The following is a 26087-nucleotide window of genomic DNA, read 5'->3' as shown; positions in this document are numbered from 1 at the left end:
ATTGCAAAATAATGACGCATGTTCTAAAAAAAAAGTAATTTAATGCAAATTTGTGCAAAAATATACCTATTATATAAAATGTTTACCTACCCGATGTTCTGAAGTCACCATGTGGCCACTCAAATTTTGTGTGCACGCATGTTTTGAATCTATCATATGCTCATCACTGTCCTATAAGATAGGTGGTAATCCCACTGATACAGAGACTATTTTGTGAACTGCGGTAACTCCACTACTCGTCTCGAATAATGAACTGAGTTCTTTAAAGTGCACACGGGTTATAAATGTGCACATTGCACCTACGGTTTATAGTCCTTATCTGACTTGTTCCACCACCAGAACTAGGGGCAAGTCGGCCTTGATATGTGATTGGTCAGAATGACATCACATAATTACCGTTTGGTGGATCATTATCATCATCGTCATGTTTTTTAGACTGAGTAATTCTTGTGTTCCCGTCATTATACATATAAAATCCAGTGAGATCTTAAGATCTTTGTTATATTGACTGAGTAATTCTTGGGTAAGAATTGGCATCTGCCATTACAAACAAATAAAAATGAACAAATGTTGGATTTCGAACTTGTGATCTTTAGATCCATAAGCATCGCCTTTTATATCTGTGAAATATACAATTTGACATCCCAGAGTGATGTAAAATGTTACATCCCAAAGGAATGTCAAATATTATATTTCACCTCTAAGCAGGCAATATTTGTATACAGCATATTGAAAAGTTTCTTTCTTTTTTATCCAGTTTCTGTTTGAAGGTTACACCATGGCTGCTCACTGTAGCAGTCGGCGTGTACCATTCAAAAAGAGTAAGGGTAATCTTATTGACAAACACTTGGAAATAAATACAATAGAGCCACGGACTGCAGTTATAAACTTTATTTTATATAAACTGGACATTATATATTGTTATCACAGAGTATCACAACATTAATTAAAATTAATCATCCAAATTAATATTTAAGAATTATTTATACTGATCAGTAGAGTCAGTAGTACACGACAAAGCAAGTGCTGGTGCACATAAGTAAAACATACATTATACCTGTACTAAATACAAATAAATTGAATTAGCACAAATTATATAACTTCATTTTATTAAATTACATACATATATGTTTTGTTTGTAGCTGAAACTAAGAATATCTGCTATAATATTTTGACATGTCAAAGTTGTTTTCCAACCATTGTACTACTAAATAAACATGTCTTCCAATTCAAAAATCCAAAATCTGTAAAACAAAAAAATAAACAGTAAACTATTTTGTTTTGAAATTGTCATGAAATTAAAGTTATATCTATTTTATAAACACTTTAACTTCAAAATTGACAACCGATGAACCAACCACTTTACCAAAATGTGAATGGTACATTCCAAATCTATCGCTAAACCGCTACAGAAACAGTAGGCAATATACCACTTTTTAAAACTGCTCTTACTAAATAATTATTAAGTTTTACAAATTATAAATAATATCAAACTAGTACCTTATAATAGTAGAATCAGAAAATCAACACTTTAACTAGCTTTGTAAGTTATAAAACAGCAATTTTGCGTGATATTATAAAGCTACTTCTACGTGGACTCAGCTATAGATTTCGAGTGACGCTATCTCCCAGTGCTTAAAGAAAACTTGCTGTGATTGGCTTCATTCATACAAAAGGTACCAGTCCGATGAGGATAGTTGACCAATGAAAATAAGTTTTAGATCATTGTTTGGCAAACATTACAAGCTTGCTAAAAGTTTTTGGACAAAGAAAATCGCTCCAGGAACAGCGGAGTTGTGATGCAAAATGTTAAAGCTTGATCAGTAGAAATCGGGGTTTTCACGTAATTTACGCTGCAAATAAAACTAAATTAGCTACATAAAACCTTAAAGTCCGACACTAATATTTATAACATCTATTTTTAATTACAATATAAAAATAGGATTTGTTTTGATCTTATTAAATCTTTTTGGACAAAAAAAATCGACCCACTCGTTCAAAAGTTCGAGCTTCCGCTAAGGAAATGTGTGCCGTAAAACTTTTCAATATGTATTAGATATTGTAGTTTTTAAATTGATTGAATGCCTTCAACAATTTTGAAATTTACATCAAACTCATTTTGCTTGTTACTCTTCTTTTTCTGACTTCCATTTTTAGGACTCCCAAATTAAACGAATTTTTGGAACAATGATTAATCAGAAACTTCAAGATTTTGAAGAAGATGTTAAGCCAATAGGTGACATCATGACTCAAGCTACTCTTGAGATGTACCAGGCCATTGTGCAGAAATTTTTGCCAACACCAGCAAAGATTCATTACTTATTTAATTTAAGAGACATTAGTAAAGTGTTTCAGGGTTTGCTACGTGCTCATAAAGACTTCCATGATACAAAGGCTAGCATGACTAGACTATGGATACATGAGTGCTTCAGGTTAGTATTTAGCTGTGTATTTAAATATTGGAAAGATATTGACATTGAGGAGAAGACAAATAAGAGAAATTATAGGTAAATTAATGATAATGATACCTAATTACTAATACTGTAAGTGCAGTAATACGGGATTTATACTTTCCATATTTCAGTTGTTATATAAAACATTAACCAAGATTTATAACGGTGCTAAGTAAAGTAAAAAAGACAATATGGTAACTCAAACTCAAATCTTTTTGCAATATGTAGCACATGTAAGCGAAATTGCACATAAGTCGCATGTGCAGATTTGTAGAAACAACCAAAAACAATAAGGCTGGAAAATTACATTTTTTTTTTATTTTTAATTTTTACAGAAAATGATAGCTAAAACAGTATTTATTTACATTACCTTGGTGTTTTTCTATTTTGAGACAAATAAATAAATAAATTTAACATTTTGTGTGGTATGTTGGTTAAAAAGATGGTGTAAATTATGTATGATTTCATAAAACCTATCATGTTTTATGCTTAAATTGAAAGTGTTCCAGTGGCTTGTTTTTAAATTTTTTACTTACATTTTAAAATTAACTTTTGCAACACAAATTCTCTCAGAGTATTTTCAGATCGTCTAGTTGATGATCATGATATGGAAACGTTCATCACTATTCTCTCAGAAAAACTTGGTAGTCTTTTTGAACAGACTTTTCATAACATCTGTCCCAACAAACAACCACCCATTTTTGGTGACTTCATGACTCAAGGCGAAGTTCCAATCTATGAGGATCTTCAAGAATTTAATGCTTTAAAGAAATTTATGGAAGAAGCACTAGAGGACTACAATTCAACACCAGGTGTTATATCGATGGATCTTGTACTTTTTAGAGATGCAATTGAGCATGGTAAATGTCCAAGTTATAATAATATAAATTACATGGAAACAATGAATTAAGAATTTTATTTTGTCAATTTTAATCATTAATGATTTTGTTCAATTGCAGTTTGTCGTATCATTCGCGTTGTTTGCCAGCCTCGTGGTAATATACTTTTAGTAGGTATTGGTGGGAGTGGACGACAGAGTTTGACCAGACTTGCATCCAGTATCTGCGAGTTTCATACATTTCAAATTGAGGTTACTAAGAACTACAGAAAAACTGAATTTAGAGATGGTAAGTAACCTTTGTTTTCTTAAAATTTTAATGAATATTTCTTTATGAATTTTATGCGAGCTAAAGGCCAGTGGCCGTATTCACCAATCACACTTAAGTGAAATATTTCCCTTGAATCCTAAGAATTTCCCTTAAATCAAGAAAATAGGGTTTCACTTAAGTGGTATTCACAAAGGTTTTAAGGTTAAGTGAAATCCTTAACTTGGTCTATTTTCCCCTTAACTTTTAAGGGACCTTAGAGGTCCCTTAAAAGTTCCCATAACTATTCATTATCTTGGTTGTGCGGACGATTCTGTATGTGCGAGTACTATGCCTACTTGTAGATAGCCCCACAGTTTTGGCTAGGTAGAGATGCTAGGCGCCCTGTTGGTCTGCCCAGTAACCAGCCTAGGATTCATGTTTGGTTAGAGTAGCATCTAGACCTTTTTTCCTGATCCTCACCATACAAATTAGTCTAGGCTAGGCCTATATATTCATTTATTTGTTTTTGTTTTGACTGCCATTATTTTCGTGGAAGATGGCTTCTCATTTCTTCGCCAGTTTAGTAGGCTACGTAGAGATGCTAGGCCCCTGTTGGTCTGCCCAGTATCCAGCCTAGGATGCATATATGCCTCAATACAGACAGGTTTAGGCCAGACCCATATATATAAAGAGTTACGACATTGGATTAAAGTCGTGTGATATTCAGATCAAATTGTGTCAAACTTGTCTTTGTTAATGCATGTATATTTCCCCTGGCTAGGGCCTGAACAACATCACTATGAATGTAATTTAGGATGGACCTGTATTGTTTATTATATTGTTTTTTCCATTATTCTAATGTTACACACTATTGAAGTTACACACTCATTTGCAAACTACAGAAAAATAGCGTTGTAGAACAAGTTGGTAGGTTATTAAATCCACGTCCTAAAAGGGGATTCCCCACTTGTATTATTAACAACGAACTATGCATCAAAAAGCGTACATTGCCCCAATTGTGTGGAGGATTTAACATGATATCACATGTAAACCGTAATGTTCTGCCTGGACAGTCGGGCAGCAGAGTGCTCATTTAGCCGTTAAAACGCTGTGTTTTAACTGCGCAGGTCACTGACCTTCGCCAAGTTATAGTGACTTCCAGTTTGCTGTTCACTTCGCGGCAAGCATTTTGCATGGGAATACCCTTCCAAATCTGCTGCAATTTCCACCATCCGAGTTAAATGATGTCTTTCTATATTTGGGAATTGACATTCCTAATATGGAAGATTATTCCCGCCACAAATTTTGGTATAAATAGCCCAGGAAAAGACAGCAGTGCAGCTGGAGGTGTGCGTACGTTACAGGATTGATTTTTTTGGTTTCGTAAGGAATCCGGCACTTTTCTCATCAGCACGAAACCTTTATAAAAACTTAGTGGTTGGTTATTAGATTATTGATCTATCTTTTCTGAAAGTTAAAGCTTGATTCACCTTGTAAGACGGATTCAATGTCCGTTCAAAGCTTGGAATATATTCTATGTTTAATACAGGCCGTGTGGTTGAATAATTTCCTTCAATATCAGTATAAGTGTAATCAGTTTTTGAACCATTTAATGTACCCAATGATGTTATTAGTAGGTTTTCGTACCGCGGCTTTAGCCAGCTAAAACCCCAGAGGACATAATAAGAAGCTTTATCATCATGAAAGCTATATATCTAAGGCTGACAGTTTGAATATTTTGTAAAGTCAACTAACTGATATATATTGTTATACTGTATGTAATAATTCTGTATTAGGAATTTAAATAAATTACTGTATAATATTGTACTTCTTCTTGGATAAAGGAAAATAAGCGATCAAATTTGAATTATAAATAAAATTCGCCATTAGCGAAATGAATGCGGCACTTTCTCATCATAAGCAAATCATCAAATCCTTTTATCAGTTTGTTTTTATATATAATCTGGATAATATATATTGAAATGCCTTTGGTTCAAGCATGTTTAATAAGTAAAATCTGATTTCAGCACTGAGTTCCCCTACGTCGTATTGGGGAACCGATCTTGGCAGTATTTCTGAATTAGCCTATCTTTCGTAAACCCCTTTGTGAATTTTATTAATATAAATTTAATTTTATAAATTTGTTTTTCAAATTTTATTGAAGGTTACTTTTGCTACATTTTGTATTTTCGCACTACTATTCCAAGATGGCGGCAATTCAAATTTTGAATAATTTGTGAGGTCATCCAATCTGCTGCCCGACTGACAAAGGGACACCGCCAGACAAGTGTACCTATTGTTTAGGTCGCTGGCAATAATGCATACATATAAAGTGTAATAGCCCTCCGAAGTACTCGCGCTGAATTTGATTATAAGCAGGTTGTTGTTTCTAATTTTAATAAATTAAAAATATTTTGTTTTCTACTGATTCTTTAAAATGATATTATGTTTTTGTCAGATCTGAAACGATTGTACATGCAGGCAGGAGTTGAAAACAAGCCTACTATTTTCCTTTTTAATGACACTCAAGTAGTAGATGAGTCATTTCTCGAAGACATCAATAACATTCTCAGTAGCGGTGAGGTTCCAAATCTTTACAAGTCAGATGAATTTGAAGAGGTTCGTACATCCCTCTCAGAAGAGGCCAAAAAGGATGGTATTCAAGACACCCCTGAAATTATGTTTGCATACTTTATAGAGCGTGTGCGTAGTAATTTACACGTTGTTCTATGTATGAGTCCTGTTGGAGATCCTTTCAGGTAGGTTGTATCCACTTTTTATAGAAATATGTCATTTTTTTGCAACAACAAGAACATGTACAGATTTTGTGCCGCCTTTCAAATGTGTTTGAAAATCAACAGTTCTAATTATTGCACCTCAATAATAATATTCATAAGCTAGAGCACCATTTCAAAACACCTTTCAAACAAACACATGTTTATGTCACACCGATGACTATAGCTATTGTTTTTTGACTGTCAAAACAAAATGGCGATTGTTTGAACACAATTGTGTCACAGAACAGTCCATTATGGAAAATACCCTTTTAACAGTATGGCAAACAAGCAGCATGTGGTCAGCATCGATAGTCTACTCAACAGTTTAAGCTACTTTTTTTATTAATCAGGGATCATAGGGCAGCTATGCTACTGCTTTACATGATGAAAACAGTTTTAAGATATATTATATCTATTATTTCAATCATCCCTGGAATTTTAGTATTCAAAGGTAAAAAAAAATGAACATACTAGGGACTTTACGCAACAGGACAAGAAGCCACAGGACGGTGCTTAGAATAATTTATGCATGAGCTTTAACAAAGTGGCCGAAGCTTAGCATGAAATTCTGTCAGCTAAAACTCCAGAGGACATAATCAATAAGAAGCTTTATCATCGCGAAAGCTGTATATCTAAGGCTGACAGTTTTAATATTTTGTAAACTCGACTAATTGATAGGTCCAAGCTGCTGGACCCAAAAAACGTCTGGGAAAAGAGAGTCTATGAGGGCTCACGGTTGAATGATTTTGGATTCTCGCCTTTTGATTGGTTGACGCGAATCAACAGACTGCAGAAGAATTTTCTCACATGTGTGCCGTTGTCTCTGAGGACTGCTGCATGTCCAACACACGTGTATTGAAATTCTTTGAATGAGGTTAAATAAAAACACTTTTTATTTACGAACTGGCTGCCTCTATGCCTAGTCGTAAATCCAATCCTAAATTCTATATTTACGCCGATATCGCGCCCCTTATAGTTTTTAATAAAATACTAATATGTTATGATATCAGTGGATTGTAAGCCAGCTGGATGGCTGAATGGGCATGTCTTTTTAGGTTACGAGGGCCGGAGGCCCGAGAAAGAGAGCCTTGGCCCAATCGGGTCAATAGGCGTAGATAGAGAATCTAGCTTGGATCTACGACTAGGCGTAGATGCAGCCACTGCGTTTTATTTAATAAGTATGTAATATCATATTTGATTGAATTTTACAATGTTGATATACAAAATATAGTACTAAAAACCATAATTGTTTAAGTTCATACAATTGCCTATCAATATACCTATAGCTAGTAGCTTACTACTACTGCCATTAGTACTATCTAGGAGGCCCCTATGGTCTATTACTAATAGTGAACTAATAGTAGTAAGAGGCATGTTTTCTCTGGCTTGTCGTCTTCATGAGCAAAGGTGCGTAACTAATAAAACGGCTATGTTGCGAACACAGAATCTCCGTCCTCTCCCTAACCATCCTAGTCCCTACTACTACTATATGCGTAATAGGACCACACATATTTTGCTCTCGACTACAGTATCAGCCATTTTCACAACACTGTTTTGCATTTTTGCCTTCTGAGCTCCAATTTATTTTGGACTACACTCTTGGTTCATCGCCCGTTTCACAGTCCTGTCTTGGCATAATATCTCGGACGTTTCTGGTACATTATCACAAAATAGTATGTTACTAAAAGTTTGTTTTCAGTGTACAAGTTGGACCTATTTATTATGTAATTAAGTAATGATTGTCAATAACAGTAATCCAGGCCAAGGTTGGCTTGTTGACTTATACTTAGGGATGACCTAATACTCCGGGATGGTAGTTCTAAGGTTTCCTCTTTTTGAGATATTTTGTGTGGAGAGCTTTGCAATATTTTTTTTAGAGAACACATTATAAACCCTCTATTTTTGCAGAAAACCATGTTTTTTAACCTGCTTTCTAACATGCTGCTGATTTATTTGAGATATGTTGCTAATAGCGCATTGTTTCATGATTTATTGTTTAATATCAAGTTATTAAATGTTTGTACTTCAATCTGTATGGAAATGAAGGTTTCAAACCTTGTGATAAGTATGGTTGGCATGAAGTAAACAAAATATAATTGAAGTAGAAATCAACTGGAAATGTCAAGTCTTTATAGTATGATTACTATCTAAATGGATGTTATCTTCTTTTTTTAGAAATCGTATTCGTATGTATCCAGCATTTGTGAACTGTACCACAATTGATTGGTTTACCGAGTGGCCTAAGGAAGCACTCATAGAGGTTGCTGAAAAATATCTAGAGACAATAGATATAGGGGAAGCTGAAGAAGTTAGTAAACTCTGTCAGTTATTTCCAACCTCCTACTGGAAGAATGTCAAAACATTGTACCGTATTACTTTTTTCCATACCACAATGTTATTTATAGCAAATCATTTTCTAATTCATTCAGTGTTGTTACTTCCTTAGATAAAAACAAATGTAGCACAGATATTTTGTACAATTCACCGATCTGTTGTTGAAAGTTCTCGCAAATTATTGTTTGAGCTAAAAAGACACAACTATGTGACACCTACAAACTATCTAGAATTGGTTACAGGCTACAAAGTGTAAGTCACAGATTATAATTACCTTAACCTTGTTTGCAAATGTTTTGTATAATTTAGAAATATATTTTTGTATGAAATTAATTTTGTGTTTTTAAACAGAAAAGCACTATATTGCATGTTACAGTTTATGTAAAGTATTTTCTCTCATCTTTTGAAAAATAGGTTAAGAATACGTTTTAGTAATTAATTTTGTAGTTTTATTTTTAAAATTGATACATATTACTGTACCATTTTTAACGATCTACAGTAATAAAAACCAGTTAAATAAATTATTGGGAAGATAAATAATTTGGATTTAAAACAAATTTATGGTGATTAGGGAGTGTTCACAATTTGATACAGTACTAAGGTCCTCCTTAACATGAACAAAAAATGGATTTTCAATTTTTTTTTATTAGGTGTTACTAGAAGATATTATTACAAAATCCATTCTATTGTTATACGTAAGGCCAATTAGAAAATCGCAAAAATGAGCATGTACAGTATTGTTATAATATTATATAAAATAACACTTGTTAATAACTTAGGCTGTTGAGTGAAAAAAGAAAAGATCTTGGTGATGCTGCAAACAAACTGAGAAATGGATTGCAAAAGATTGATGAAACCAGAGCTAAAGTAGAAGTAATGTCTGTAGAACTTGAAGATGCCAAGACTAAAGTTGCTGAATTCCAAAAACAATGTGAAGAATACTTAGTAATTATTGTGCAGCAGAAGCGGGAAGCAGATGAACAACAGAAGGTATAGTTTCATAAAAATATTTGCCATCATAAACTGGTCCAAACTGATTTTGATGTCAAGTTTTCTCAGTGGATTTGCCATCACCATTCAATCTCAAAAAGCTTGTCCCGAACCCAAAAGAGACCATTTGTGTTCGAGATATCTCAGTTGAGTCGAATGACCCAGCAATTAAGGAAGGGGCACCACAAATCATATTCAAACAATTGTCACAGGTTCAAGGTTCTCCTTGACCATTGTTCTGGCGGTAGTCTTCTTGGATTAGGACTAGTGAAGGTCTTGTGTGCACTTTAAAGAACCCAGTGCATTTCAGAATAGTATCTCAGCCCCTGTCATTGTGGACGAATGAGTGCCATTTAATAGCAGCTGTACGACATGAATATTCTCGCACATACACATCTCAAAAAGAGACATGCAACTCAACATCTCAATATTGTGTTCTACAGTGGTCACTTTATAGGGGATCTCTGTTTTCGATAGGGAATTTCTGTTTTAGTAGGCTTTTTTTTCTAAACCAGATGAATCTCTACATACACAAGTTAATAGCAGGCTGTTTGGTTTTTTTTCGGAAATATCAATATTTTATCTTAATATCTTACTTGGAAAATGTATATTTAAACAAACCCAAAAATAAAACAATTGTCAATCAATTCATTGTTCCAACTGTAGATAAAATATTTTGATTAATTATTTATTAAAAAATAATTTACTTAAGAAATATTCATGCACAACCAATTTGAACTAGTGTTTTCGATAATTCTAATAATAGATCTCATTACTTAAAAATTATTTATTTCCAATCTATTGTATTAATAAGAAACGCTATGATATTTTGTCTAGATAGTCACTGTTTGATAAACAAAACCTCAACAAATTAAAAATTGCATTTTGTGGAAGTTGTTTGGCAATAAGATTTAATTGTTGGTTTTCTCAACTCATGTAGTAGTCCAAACATGTATTTTATTGTTTTTATTCAGTCTGTACAAGCAAGAAGTGAAAAGATTGCAGAGGAGGAGGTTCGATGTCAGTCTATGGCAGATGCAGCTCAGCAAGATTTGGCTGAAGCATTGCCTGCTTTACAAGAAGCTGTCAAGGTAAAATTTAGGACTACATAACATTTTAAAAGAATCAGTCTCTATTATTTAATATTACATAGCCTATGTAAATACGTGATTGGTTGAAACTGCATCACACAAAGAATTACATTCAAAATCCTGCTCTTTGTTTTCAAAGCTCTTCATAATTCTTCATCTAAGTTCATTTCTGAACTTATTCAACCTTATGTTCCTAAGCGGTCTCTGAGATCTAGATCTGAGTCTCTTCTTGCCCATATATTTCATCCCTCCACTAAGTTTATGGAAATCGTTCATTTTCTTCGGCATCCGTTTCTCTATGGAATGCGTTGCCTATTGAAATCCGTCAGGCTACTTCCACCAGTGTCTTCAAATCTCTCCTCAAAACCCACCTTTTTAATTTGTAATTTTTCAAAATTTTCTGTCTTTGTAAAGCGCATTGAGGCTTTCAGCATAATGCGCTATATCAAGTACCAGTTATTATTATTATTATTATTATCACATGACTACCGCTGCGAGGATCGTAAATATCGCGTAATTATCGTGTCCCTGTCATTAAACATATAAAATCCAGCAAATTCTCGAGTACAATGATATTGACTGTGTAATTTTCACGTGGCAACAAATGGCGATAAATAAACAAAAGTCATCTACTGAGACTTGAACTCACGATGATTTGTCCACACACCATCACAAGACAACGTTTTATCCGCTGCTACAAAATAAACTTCATTAAGCCTACACATACAACATCAAATAAAAAGCTATGAAATCAAATGATTATCGTAGAGTATATAATAGGCATCATGCAGTTAAACTAAGTCTCATTTGAAGCTTAGGCAGTGCAACTGAAAGAGTGTGAGTTATAACCATATATGAACCGCGGACCTTGGGATTGGAAGGCAAACGCCAACCTCAATGATACAGCTCCACTCCAATTGCTGTCAATGGTGAAAACATAACGGCACACAACATAACATAAACATGCTTCGTAGTTTCTTTTCTCCAAATTACAATTAGGTTTTTAATTACTCCTGTAAACACCTTGATTACATCATTTTACAGACAAACGAAACTTTATAGTATGTGTTATCATAAATAAGTGAATAAACATAAACATATTTGTGTTTTCATTGACGATTTTGTAATAGTTAACTTCAGTAACTATTACAGTACTTATTTGTTATACGACACAAGACAAGTGTATCTGATAGGTACGTACATTTATTAGAAAAAATAAGTCTAGATAGATCCCTTAGGCGTCATAAATCACAGCCCAACAAATCAGTACTCATGACAAAAATTTGATACAGTTTTGTTCATACAAATGTTTCCATGAATTTTAACCGTCTGCAACCGATGATTAGCCCTAAATATTTAGCAAACTGTCTGATAATCTCTAGCTTAATAAGAGGTAGACTACAGTTTAATTCGTTACTAAATAAGAGCTATAGCGTTTCCGATCACCGAATGTCTTACTGTATTTATTTAGTGTGGTTCTTATACTGTATAAATACAATCAACCTTACTGCGGTTCCATCACCACCACCCCGTGCCGCCCAATCCCCGTGATTAAATGTCCATTTCTCCTCAATTTCTTGAGTCCATGTCAATTAATTGTTTGTACGTTCAAGTTCAATGTGAACGTACATCTAGGGGAAGCCCTGAAAAAAGCGCAAAATTCAATGCCTATTATAGCTCAATATTTATTTACATCAATTTGTTGAGGAAATTAAATATATCATTATAAATAGCTATGACGTTATTCAAATTCCTTCACTTGCATTGATGAAGGGCTAGTGTTGCCCGAAAGCTCTGCTAACTTTTCTGGCTGTTTTACTTTATCGTTTTGATTTAGCTTTTCGCTTTTTTTTTTTTTTTTTTTGTATCTCCATTGAGATTCAGCCACTGATACCCACAGCATTGTCATTTTTTCAGTAATTTGCCTTTGGATTAATATAAATAGGTATTGATACAGTTGAGTACGTATCGGTGGGTGGCCTAGAAAAAAAAAACGGTTGCTATAATGTTAACTACAGTACACAGTTACCATAGTGTACTATTACAAGATACAAGATAACTTTATTGTCAAATAGTTCATTTTGCAAATCTTGTTTTTCGTTGAATGCCAGATCACTCCGCACGTAAACACACACTCCGCCACCATCTCTAGCTCTGTCCTTTCTTAGTAATATGTAGTTATCAACTTTGATCTCGTCGTGTGGAACAGAACTGTCCAGCCAGGATTCACTTATAGAAAACACAGCAACGTTTGTTTGAAGTATTATTTTTCGTATTTCGGAAATTTTCGTGGTAGAGATCTGACATTTGCATGGATGAAATGTAGACCTTTCTTTTTGAAAGTCCTCCATTTCGAAAACAAGCTAATATCATCGTTGGAATCTGCGCTACCATCATTTACAACATCATCTGATGGAGTGTCGTCTGGAACATCTTCCGCTGCAAAAGGCAATGCTGCAACAGAACATTCGCCGCAGATATACGAGAACGATTGTTGACCATCTACAAGCCGTTTGTATTTCTCGTCCGATATGAATCCATGTGTACATTTGATATGTGTCCACTTTCCACAGCCATGACAATCTACTGCTTTACTTAGTGAGATGACACCTCTTCCACATCCTTGACATGGGCATTTTGGTGTGCGAGTTTGTGACTTTCCAGTTGGTCCAGGATTAACTTCAACATCTCCACATCGTAGCATGCAGATGATGAATGTTCTGAAAATGATGTGATTCGAAATGTTCCTATGTCGGTGGAATTTTGATGGTGCCATAGCAAGGAAAGCTGAACCTTCAGTATAGGATATCGCACATTTCTTATCATTGTTGAACAATATAGCAAAGGTAGGACCTGGGATATCATTCGTAATTCCATTCGTTACGTTTATTGTGTAACGTAAGATCGTCAAGTAGATGCAAATAGCTGTCAAAATTCCGTTGACTGTCATCTCCAGTGTTTGTAAACAAAGCAACGTACGAACGTTGTGGCTATTACGTAACTCTATTGTGATGTCGTAACTCTATTGTGATGCCGCAACTCTATTATTATGGTTTGGCGCAAAAAGGAAAAAGCTACCAACAATTTTTCCTGTAAAATCTCACATTAATAGAGGAATCCAAAACTGCTAGTATATTGTTCTGTAGATAAACTCACCAGTTATAAATTGATAAATTTCCGGTAATCCTTAGGCTCAATTTCCAATAATTGTAGGCCCAGTGAGTGCAGTTTCATTTGACGCTGTCCGTGATGGTAGGGTCCGGTGTGATGGTATTCAAAACCACGCTTGCTTTCTTTGCCCTGGCCTAACCTAGTTAGAGCCTTAAATTCTCACAATTATCATGTAAAAAAATTCTATATCCATTCACATATGATTATTTGCGTCACAAACAGATCCTACTATATCAGATTGACAGATCGAAATAATCCAATGAATTGTAGACCTTATTGCCTTATTGCGTTGAAAGTCAGCATAACATTTTAACAGTCATCTATATATAAATTATGGTTAATTCTGACACACAAATCTCTGCCTTGGATTCCTACCTGATCTATCTCAGATGTACCGTGAAATGTAAATTTGATAACATTAGTTTTCACTATTACGATATTGTTCCATATTTCTATCTTAGGAAGATATTATAAAGAGTTTTTTAACAAAATTTATGATTTCAACAGTAGATTTTCAACTCAATTTTAATTCTTCGCGGTCAAAGTAATTTCCAGGTTCACGATGAGTTCACCTTGCAACAACCTGGTTTCAACTATTTTCTCTCTTTTATACACAAGGGAGCATTTCATATCTATTAGAGGATTTCATTTGATTATAAATGTTACCATATTATTAAAACTAAAAAATTTAACATATCCCTCGAATAAGCACCTCCCTCAAATGAACTCCGCCTCCCCACCTTCGCCCTATAAGGGTAGTTTAGTTTTACGAATGTCAAGCATTTTCAATAATGGTTACCGACAGAAAACGTACAAGGAGAACATTATCATTCCGAGAACCATCGTCTACACTTCCTAGAGGGCCGGGAGCGAGCGAAGCGAGCTCACCCTCTAGTATTATTAATTTTATTATTTATGTAACAGTATTATCATTTTAAATAATGTGCACTAGAAAAAAATATAAGAAATACAATTAACTAATTTACTGATCAAATAATGTGATTACATGTTGACCTTTGACCTTATGTCAACTGATGAAATGATGAATATGCTCTTTTCATTACCTATGATTGATTAACAGGAAGAGAAAACATCATAATTTATGTTAAATGTTAGTTTTTATATTTTTGCACTTTCATACAATGTATATTCAGAATATTTTCACACAATAATTAATTCTCTGTTACTAGCAGTTTCCAAGATATGGGGTGGTTATATTTGCATTTTTAATTCTCCAAATTAGGCTACTTTCCCATGGCCAAAAATGTTCTAACTTTGAAAGTTGTGTGTTAGGGTCCAAAGAATACATTACAAAAAACGTTTCTTTCCTGTGGACTATTAGTTTTATTGTTGCATGCATTAATTTCTAGGCTCTGGAATCTTTAAACAAGAAGGATGTTGGAGAAATTAAATCGTATGCCAAGCCACCTGGTCTGGTAGAGAAGGTCATGGAAGCAGTCATGATACTTAAAGGATGTGATCCTACATGGGCTGAAGCAAAAAGACAACTTGGTATGTTTATTGCTTGTACAGTATCATTATTGCTAAATTCATTGCATGCTGTTGGAACGTGACTCTTGACAACGAATGAGTTTTCTTGGCTTTTTGTATTGTAAAGAAATGCTTTATTCATATATGAAAATATCAGCAAATAAAAAAGAATCACAGATGAATATAATTCCTGCGATAAGAAATACAATTCAAAACCTGAAACCAGAGGTCCTAAGTTCCCCGAAATTTGCGGGGTTTTCCGATTTTCCTCAATTTTTTATTCAGATCCCTGCCTACACAGCCTTGTTTACCCGAAATTTCGTTTTTTTTCAATACATTCACTAATAAATTAATGTTTATTCCTTAATATATCTACAAAAAAAACATGTACAGGTATAGTAAATTTGATTGAAATGTGATGACGAGTAATAGAGATATGATCGATAATGTGATTTCACAAAATGGCGTATAAATTACGTCACAGATGAGTGATCGCGCTGAAAAGCTTATTAGGATTAATTAAAATTATTTTAAAGATATTGTGAAATTTTGGAGATCATTGACAATGACATTTTTTTATATCAATAATAATGCAGTTGCAAAGATCATAATTGTCTGACTTTTCTATAGTGATCTTTGTAAGACATTTGTTGTACTGTATGCCTCATTATCAGAATCTGTATTATATTTATTATTGGTTAATCAATTTGATACTGATACTATAATATTTTAGTATTCTGTATTGTAATTTGATGTGTGAAAACTAGGAATGTAATTTAGAAACAATTTTTCATACAGGTAATCAAAATTTCATAAAAGAGCTTGTTGAATTTGATAAAGAGAACATGTCTGACCGTGTATTGAATAAGATTGGCAAATACTGTTCCCAGCCAGACTTCCAACCCGAGATCATTGGACGCGTGTCAAATGCTGCCAAATCCTTGTGCATGTGGGTACGTGCTATGGAAGTGTATGGTCGTATTTACCGTGTAGTGGAACCTAAGAGACAACGACTAAACAATGCTACATCGCAGTTGCAAGAGAAACAAGCAATTCTTGCTGAGGCAAAAGCTAAGCTTAAAGAGGTACAGTATTTGGACAATTGTTGCTGATCTATAGCTGAAATATTGTTATTACCTTGTTATATTTTTGTCTACTATATTTGTAAAAACGTGGCTTAATCATATTTAATTTGGGGGGTCAGCCCTTGGCGGAAGTATGTAATCTCTGATTGCTCTTGTTGTTAATGTTCGTTAAAATTCAGTGAAATTTTTATGCGTAAAAAAACCTTATAAGGATTACAATTTCTCAGTTTCAAATCACACTTTCATTTGTGTTTATAGGTAACAGATAGAATGGAAAACCTAAAAAAGCAGTATGATGAGCGACTTAAAGAAAAAGAAGAACTGAGAATCAAAGCTGAACAGATGGAGATTAAATTAGATAGAGCTGGAAAGCTTGTCTCTGGCTTAGCTGGTGAGAGGGAACGTTGGGAAATGAATGTTGAGGTACACATGATCTGTAATTACTACACTTTCCCTGCAATTTTTAATGTTGATAAAAAGACAGTTCTTGCTTTGACATTAATGTACACACATATTTCTTACTTTTTTTGGCAGAGTCCATTAATAAAAGACCTGATATTCTTGCTGAAAAGTTGAGGTTCTTCCATTTTAATTTTTTTATTCTATCACACCAAAAGTGGGTGCATGATAGAAGCAAAACGAAAATATCATCCACATAAAATAGAACGAAAAAATTGTAGAAAAGTGTCTTTTCAATCAGTATGTATAGTCACTATAAGTATATTATACTTTCATAATCTATATATAAATTTACTCGATGGTATATAAAGTTGGTACATACTGTCGGTACTGATTTTTAACACCTAATGAAATAACACTAATTAGGTTTAGTTACATAATTAGTTGTTGACAATTTAAAACGAATTTAGGTTCAACGCTTTGCCCCAAATAGGAATGTTTTCCGAACGTGCTATACACTGTCTATGGATGTCGATCTTGAAAAATACCTGCACACAATAATTCGAGGATGCTTTGCATTTACCTATCTCCTTTTACAATAAATGTTTTTAATAGCTGAAAACCAGTTAAACAGCTCGAGTACAGCATCATAATGTTGAAGACAAACCAACTGTATTAAAATATATGTATACAAATGTATTGCTTGGCGATGAATTGAACATTCCAATCTATCTTCCAAGTGTCGATTCCCTCAGGCATAATATTTATTTATTTTATTTATTCAACTTCTCACTAACACTGTTAGTGAAGGATCGGGACCAACAGGTGGTAAACACCTCTAAAAACGGTGAAGTCCCAATTGCACAGTGGCTGTGTGTGACAGTGGCTGTGTTTTGTGTGGACTAGTACACCGGGGTAACCCCCTACTCGTCTCGAAAGATGTACTAGGTTCTTTAAAGTGCACATGAGCTATGTGTACACTGGACCTACGGTTTATAGTCCTTATCCGAGAAGACTCGTTCTACCACCAGAACCATTGAGCAAGTGAGCCTCGAACCCTTGCCGATGTTATGGCTACGTAATTACGGTTTCACTGTCTTAACCGCTTGGCCACTCACTCAGTGGCAATAAATCAGTGCCAAACAAAAGCCAGTACACTCATAACAGAAATTCAATCCATTTTTTAAAAATCTGTGACTGCAGAGGTGGGATAGACATCTGGGCAAAAGCGTGTATAAATTTACGAAAGATGTAGGTTTTTATAGGACATAAAGTTTTATTCGTATTCCTATTATTAAGGACAAATTTCAGTAAATCATGCGTAACCTTTTTCTCAATGGGTTCATACTTTCCGTACCAAATTGTAGCAGCGATTGAAAATGATTTGCTCTGTTTACATTATAAATAAATAATATATATATATATAATAATTTTGGATTAGGTTCTATAATGTAATGTGTAAATATTTATTTATGTGCCTTTTCCAAATTTGGTTGAGATTTTACATGTACCATCCATGGGCACGTACTAAATGGTATGCGAGCGAAGTAATAATAATTTATTGGAAACTTCACAGTGGCACACTTTGATGATAAAGTTGCGTCCAAATATTAACTTAAAATGTAACAAAATAAATGCAAAAAATAACATGTGTTTCTCAGAATGAATAAAGAATATAATGTGTTGGGTGTAATACACAACACTAAGGCATAAAATTAAACAAAGATACTTAAAAACTTGTCAACATTAACTAAACTGAATCAAATTGACACACAAAAGTTGAAAAGCAATTTAACACAACAACATTGACCTAGTTTAAAAGTTTCTTTAAATATAGATTTAGCCAAATAAATCATTATTATTGCCTAAAATTAATTAATTTAGTAATAATTAATTATACTGCATATGGTTCTGCTTTGATTCACCATCCATAACTGCCAATTGTCCCAATTTAAGATTTACCACATTTCTAATGTCAAAAACACTAACAAATCGGGAAATTTTTATAACAATTTATATTAATAGATATTTAACTATAACTCAAAGCAGCCTATGAGTAATATATAATGGAAATCATTAACATTCTGTCATAACCAGAGTTAAAATGTACGACTTGAGCTTCCAGTACGTACAAATAATGAATGTTTAGGAGTGCAAATAGTACAGTACAAATAATTTCATGAAGTGAAAGAAAAAATGTCTATTTTTACAAGACGACAGCCAAGTGAAAATGGAATTTCATATTTCACCGAATTAAATTATTTGTACCATTCCGCGAATATGAAATGAAAGGTACATTTGATTCAGATTAAACGGTAGGCCTAAGATAGGCTAGTTGTTTTTTTATAACAGCAGGTATTTACCATTTATAGGTTTTAAAGACCTTACTTTGAGTTATATCCACAAATATATATATATCCCAAATATATATCAAATTGCTTGCATCGATTTCCTTGTGTGCAATTCTAGGTTGCATTGTCCAGGCTAAATAAAATGACACAGTCCTCTTGAAATCAAAGCATTTTTGTTGTTTGTCAGGGTAGGTCATGCCATCCTGTCTTCCGGCCACTAAGATGTCGGGTACATTTAATTTTTCATGCCATGTTTTTGCATTTTTTAAAATTGTTCCAAGAGTGCCAATTACGATTGGAATCACTATAATGTTCGCTTTGTGATTTTTCTTTATTTCAAAAGGTATTTTTCTTCCTTTTCTTTCTCTCCGTTTATGATATTTTGGTCCGCTGGCACAGCTATGTCAACCAATGTCCACTCGTGTGTGGGCCTACATTTCTTTAGAATAGTAATATCAGGTCGATTGTGTTTTAATTTCTTATCAGTGTAAACTGTCATGTCCCATGTAATTTGAATGTTTTTATTCTCTTTGACTTCTAATGGCTTTTGTCATGCTACCTTGTCATGACGATTTCTATACTCTCTCTGAGTGAGCATCCACTGATAATATGTCTTATCTATCTGTATTTTATCGCATTCGTTTGAGCAGCTAGTATCAAACCTTCTGTCTCCTTCAAAAAACCATTCCTAAGCCATCTCCAAGAATCTTTCCTGATACAGCACAAACTCTTCATGTAGTGCTTTCTCTTTCCAACCCTTGGTTTTCTCCTCTTGCCATCTTTTCTGATAATCTGTAAGATTCTCTTTTCCATCTAACACCTTCTCCCTCAAAGCAGATTGCAGCATCCACTCTGATGTATTTTAAGGTAGCCATGCAGTGACTTACTCTCCTTCTTTACACTGTCTTCAATGCTGATCATCATTACTTCTGGTATGCATACTTCCGTTCATTGCCATAATTTTTCTAGTTCTTCTGTCCATGTTGCCCAGCTTTCCACCGACCAATCAATTATCCCTGCTCTGTAGCATAACACACTAACATCCCATGTGTTGATGCTACTTATCATATTTCCCCCATTTAGTTTAAATTTACATAGTTTTTTAACTCTATTTATATACTCTGTGATCTTGTCTTTCATCTTGGCATTAAGAATCTTATCCAGCTGCAATATACCAAGGTATTTGTACCCGTCTTCTCCAACCTCTCTTATAGGTTGATCCAATCCACTACAGCCAACCGCTTTTCATTTCTGGACCGCACACTTTTCAAGTCCAAACGACATTCTAATATCTTTAAAAATAGATGGTCGTTGTTAGATCCATAAAATTTCAGATCATCCATGAACAAGAGATGGTTAACATGTTTCATGCCCTTTTCAAATTTATAACCAGCTCTCACCTTCTGTAATACAAAGGTTAGTCGCAGCATGATTAAGACAAACAGAACGGTGATAGTGAGTCTCCTTGAAAAATTCCTCTTTTTATATTATTATTTTATTTTTCTCACCTTGCTTTTCAATGCTCTTTTATAGCAAAGTTTCCATTCACTATTGTTCATGAGAAACAATGCTCTGCTATAGCTAGTTTCAATCCCTCCCACTGTGTAAACTTGCCATTGTTTCTGACTCTCACACCAGTCCCACCCTTTCCACTTATATTCTATTATTATATTCTTCTTATTAGTTTCCTGGACTTTCTGCATTCTCACTCCTGAGGACGATCAAAGCATATTGATCGAAACGTCGAGAAACTCAACAGTTCTTTTCAGAACTAATACACGTGCTGTACCGCAAATTGTATATCAACATTTTTATTATTTTTATTGTTATTATTATAATAATATATTGGGTGGGTGCAGGTCAAGTCGGCCCCAAACCGTCTCGGCCAAAGTCAAGTCGGCCCCACGTAAAGTCGGCCCCAAGTCAACTCGGCCTCAATTCAACTCGGCCTCAAGTCAACTCGGCCTCACGTCAACTCGGCCAAAAACTAATCGGTCAACTCGGCCCCATTAAAGTATGGAACGCAAAAAGTGCTTAATATTATTAAGATTATTACTATCCACGCTTTAAAAAAATGAAGAAATAAGAAAAATACTCATATAAAAAAAATGATCTCATTACCGATATGAATAGAAGTACCCGCGTGTTACAAAAACACGTGCAGGTACCGCATTTTAGTAAATCAAAGACGTTGGCCTACGTTCCACCATTTGGCCATAGAAAAAATGATCGTACATCGTTTTGGCGTGCCTCGTTTTTGTCCATGATTTGCGTTTTAAAAAAAGGGGAATCCCCCGGTCAGCGAAAACACGTAGCAGTTCTAGATATCGAAATAGCTACCAAAGCCGCAGGGAGGCGCAGCTACAAATTGGTTTCAGATGTTGTCGCCTAATCAAATGGATATGCATACACTGAAAAAAATCTACGCGTGATTCAACCATGGAGTTAACATTAATATTTTATACCTCAATGATTCAACCAAACAATCTTACTACACCTAATAATGCATGTCCTCGCATATCGGACATTGAATTTTGACGCACGGACGAACATACGCGCCGACGTACGTGCATCATCATTATTGGGCCTACAATGTGTTCCTATTTATTATCCAAATGTTCATTGTAATCATTAGTAATAGTATGATTGCTTATCATTCTTATTTTTGTTGCTAAATGTATCATTGTCTAAATATTAATATTCATTAAAAGTCAGAATTATTCATAGGTAAAAAAATGTGAAGAAATATCAATCCCCTTCCTTTGCACTTTTTGCGTTCCATACTTTAATGGGGCCGAGTTGACCGATTATTTTTTGGCCGGGTTGACGTGAGGCCGAGTTGACTTGAGGCCGAGTTGACTTGAGGCCGACTTGACTTGGGGCCGACTTGACTTGGGGCCGACTTGACTTTGGCCGAGACGGTTTAGGGCCGAATTGGATCGAAATCATTATTTTTATTGTTATTATTTTTATTATTATTTTCCTTTATTTATTTACAAGGTTTAACCCAAACTTAATCTTTCCAGCAAAGTACCAACATGTGAAAATAGGATTTTCACAAAACCACACTTTTTAAATAAATCATAAAAAATAGAAATGTTGAATTTTTTGCCTTTTTTCTTTTGCCTATCTGGATATTGAAGTGTTTCTTCTTTTTTTTTTCAAATTTAAGCCTACATGCAGGTCAAATTAGCAATTGAAATGACCGGTACCTATTTCTTGTATGTTAACAACAGTGAGGTAGATTTTGCTATGCACATATGACGTCACAGCTTTACTGCGATGGCTGTACGGCGAGCTCGTACCGCGAAATTGTAAATCTCACAAATTGTTCTGAAATCATACGTACATCCTTAATACGTTGTCAAAATATAAATATATAAAAGTTGTCCTTTAATGTTTTTGGTTGGGGATGGAGGTCGACTTTACAATTTTCCAAAATTTTACTTTTACATAAGTAGTAGTAGTAAATAAATCTTTCATTATAGTATTATTGTTTTTTAATCTCGAAACTGCTAATTTGAATTTCAATGTATAATTATTTTGGTTGTTGTTTTGTATTAGGAACTTGAAGAAAACATGGTTTACCTAGTTGGTGACTGTCTAGTAGCTGCCGGTTTTCTCTCGTATATGGGGCCGTTCTTATCCGAGTATCGTGACTTCCTTGTCAAGGAGGTATGGTTAAAGGAAGTCCGGAAGCTTTCGGTACCCTGCAGTCCCAATTTTACATTTTCAACATTCCTATCCAAACCAACTGCAGTTAGGGACTGGAATATCCAAGGATTACCGTCTGATTCATTCTCAACTGAAAATGGTGTCATTGTCACCAGAGGGAACAGGTAATATAATGTTTTATTACTATCTAAATATCTAAACATATACAACAGAGTTTGAGTCACTTTGGTATTCACAACAAATTCACATTCAAATTAGTTTGTATCCACTCTCAACATGAGAATCAACAAATGTTCGTTTTCTCTCATTAGGAGCTACACATTTATATTTATTTGAGACCCTTCACCTTTTGAATGGTGGAACTCCCAAAAACTGTAGTGAGTGAAATGTATATCAAAAACTTGTTTACTCATTATATTATAGTTTTTGTATTCGTTTTGAATAGAGCCAAGCACCTGAAGATTGAGTTCATACTCATGAAACAGCCTGTTGTAGTGCAATAAAATGTTCAATTGGTAATTTACAAGCGTCTTTATCATTTATTTCTATTTGACTCTACATCTTGTATCGAGCACTTTCGTTTACATGATCTGCTTTAAATTTACCACGAGTTATATATATATATATATATGAGGCCTGGCATCACAAAAGCGGCGCAGAGTCGCAACCTAAACTTTTGAGATATTTAGCCTTGAAGTTCAGAATGTGAAAAACGGCCTAACCTATCCATATTAAAATTTCAAATACAATACTATAAACACTTATCTTTAACATATCAAAATCTTGTTCATAAAAAAATATCACAAGTATGTGTATTTTGCAATTATTTATGTCGTTTCTATTGAAAATCTATTAGGAAATTGTATTTTTGTTTACTGAAAAATCAACTTTCTTTACAACGCTTTTGTAAACAAAGCGCTAACCCGAATCACGTCATGTTTGGTACCTATCTGTTCGAAATCAGCTACCATAATTTTTAACAACCTAAGGGATTTTTTTTAATCTAGCCAATGGAAATTGGTTTTATTAAGGTGTTAGGTTGCTAAAATTTCATGTTGCGTAGCACTGTGCAAATTATATATGAATCATACTGTCAAATTATAGAAACAGTGCTCATATTCGGAACATGATCTCATAATATATATTATATAGATCTCTTGTGTGCATGCGTACAATTGAGGGACTAGTGCTGTACCATGTCGAGAGTGTTAAAGAGGTCGCTATCCAATCGAGTTTGAACAATACCATGAAAGCTCCAGTGGTCTAATGGTTAGGACATCTGCATATCAAGTAGAAGGTTCCGAGTTCGAGTCTCGGCTGGGGAGACTTTTTCTCAATCTCACAGATTTCCTTATCTTTATCGTTTCAAACAAATTAATTAAATTTCAGTATATCACCGGGCGGTTTAGAATTACAGTAATGTTCTATGCCTGATGTGTGTATATATAAGGGCTAGTGTTGCCCGAAAGCTCTGCTAACTTTTCTGGCAAAAATTACAATGCTGTGGGTACAGTGGCTGGATCTCAATGGAGAAAAGCTAAATAAAAACCATAAAGTAAAACAACCAGAAAAGTTAGCAAGTGAAGGTGCATTGATAGATATACTGTATCAGGCAAGCGCTGCCTGAGTGGCTAAATTAAAAAGGAATAAAAGAAATAAAACAAAAGAGACACAGGCTGGTGAATAGAGGGTGGCGAGAGTAATGGTAGAAAACAAAGAAGATAGCTTGGTAGATATAAACAATTTTGGAATAAAACTAAAAAACAGCTTAAATGGTGGTTAATATTGAAACTTAAATTTATGTAGTCAATAGGGAATCAAATTTGACATTTAAAAAGAAACCAGTATAAATCTTTTTTTTTTAACTAGATGGCCATTGATGGTAGATCCTCAAGGTCAGGCCATTAAGTGGATCAAGAATATGGAGGGTACACGACAACTGAAACTCATTGATCTTCAACAGCATGATTATCTTCGTACTTTAGAAAATGCAATTCAGTATGGCTTTCCAGTTCTTCTACAAAATGTCCAGGAAGAACTTGATCCATCATTGTCTCCAATTCTAAATAAGGCTGTTGTCAAGACTGGTGAGTTCACCATATGTTTCCATTTTTGTATACTTACGTAGCTAGTCTGCTACAAAATAATAAAGCTTGGCAGAAATACTGCATATGCATGCTTGTAGGCAAGTAGGATTGTCCCTTCCATCTTTAAAAAACGAAAACAGCTTTGGTGTTAATGGAATAATTATGTGAACAGACATTTGGCGGTGCATCATAATTATAAAAGTTTGTATAAAAAGTTTTTAGAAGACTGACTTTCACCGCCAGGCACTCACTTCAGGGAAGATCCAGCATTTTGAAATAGGGGGCCCAGAGCAGATACTAAGTCCATTCACCACAGGCACCCCAGGGTGGGGGCTGTGGCGAAGCGAATTTCGTAAATGACAGATGTTCTGAAATGGATCAGTCTAGGAGAGAACCATGTGCGAGATAAAATATTCCGGCTGTGGGTATTTGCGTCTCCAGAAATAAAAAAAAAACAGAATCCAAAATCAATCAACCATGAGCTCTGCCAATCACGGGAAAGCTCAGCTTTGATTAGCTTATAATGACATCATACCACCAGTGGTTTTTGTAGTCAAACTCTCACAGGAATATTCACAAAATTCGTTTGAAAATGAAAGAAATGAACCTTCGACTTTATGGTACATTTTCTCTAAAAGATTTGAATAATAAATGCCTGATATAGAGAAAATATCGTTTTTTAACATTTATAATCAATATTTCTCTTGATAGACAACTAGCAGGTACCTGTCCAATCGCAAATAATAGTAGTGCTCACTTCAAAATGAATGTTTAAAAAACATGCAGTCACAAAAAAAAACTCAGAATCATAATAATTTGTAATATTCATCTGTATCTTTTCTCTTGTTTTGTTTGTGTAAATATATTAATATAATAGACATTTATTATTTTAGTGATTAATACTATTATTTCAATTTTGTTTCCGTCCTCAATTTTGGTATTGGACATAATCCTGCATTTCATAGTCGTCTGGTAAATTGTCATGTTTTGTAAAAACTTCCAAAGTATGTTAATATCAATTCCGACTGGAGAACAATGACTTAGTTGAATCTGGTTGAATATTCTTGCAGTCTCCTGTTGTTCAGTGGAATGTCT

General features: G+C 34.3%; 1 protein-coding gene across 2 annotated transcripts in view; it reads left to right on the top strand.

Annotated features, from left to right (window-relative positions):
- LOC144842612 (dynein axonemal heavy chain 2-like) overlaps positions 1-26087 on the top strand; it is a 182439-nt gene that overhangs the window by 118595 nt on the left and 37757 nt on the right. For both annotated transcript variants that reach the window (XM_078699067.1, XM_078699066.1), the window contains exons 44-56: positions 2158-2432; positions 3027-3313; positions 3413-3580; positions 6000-6300; positions 8494-8626; positions 8765-8904; positions 9432-9642; positions 10617-10733; positions 15275-15416; positions 16194-16480; positions 16739-16903; positions 22795-23069; positions 24775-24992. In XM_078699067.1, the coding sequence (XP_078555193.1) occupies positions 2158-2432; positions 3027-3313; positions 3413-3580; positions 6000-6300; positions 8494-8626; positions 8765-8904; positions 9432-9642; positions 10617-10733; positions 15275-15416; positions 16194-16480; positions 16739-16903; positions 22795-23069; positions 24775-24992 (2719 nt within the window). The remainder of the gene's footprint in view (positions 1-2157; positions 2433-3026; positions 3314-3412; positions 3581-5999; positions 6301-8493; positions 8627-8764; positions 8905-9431; positions 9643-10616; positions 10734-15274; positions 15417-16193; positions 16481-16738; positions 16904-22794; positions 23070-24774; positions 24993-26087) is intronic.

The sequence above is a fragment of the Antedon bifida genome, chromosome 5 (assembly GCF_963402885.1).
Source record: "Antedon bifida chromosome 5, ecAntBifi1.1, whole genome shotgun sequence".
NCBI classification, from domain to species: domain Eukaryota; kingdom Metazoa; phylum Echinodermata; class Crinoidea; order Comatulida; family Antedonidae; genus Antedon; species Antedon bifida.
Note: the sequence above shows the minus strand (reverse complement) of the source record. Positions and strands in the feature narration are given on the sequence as shown.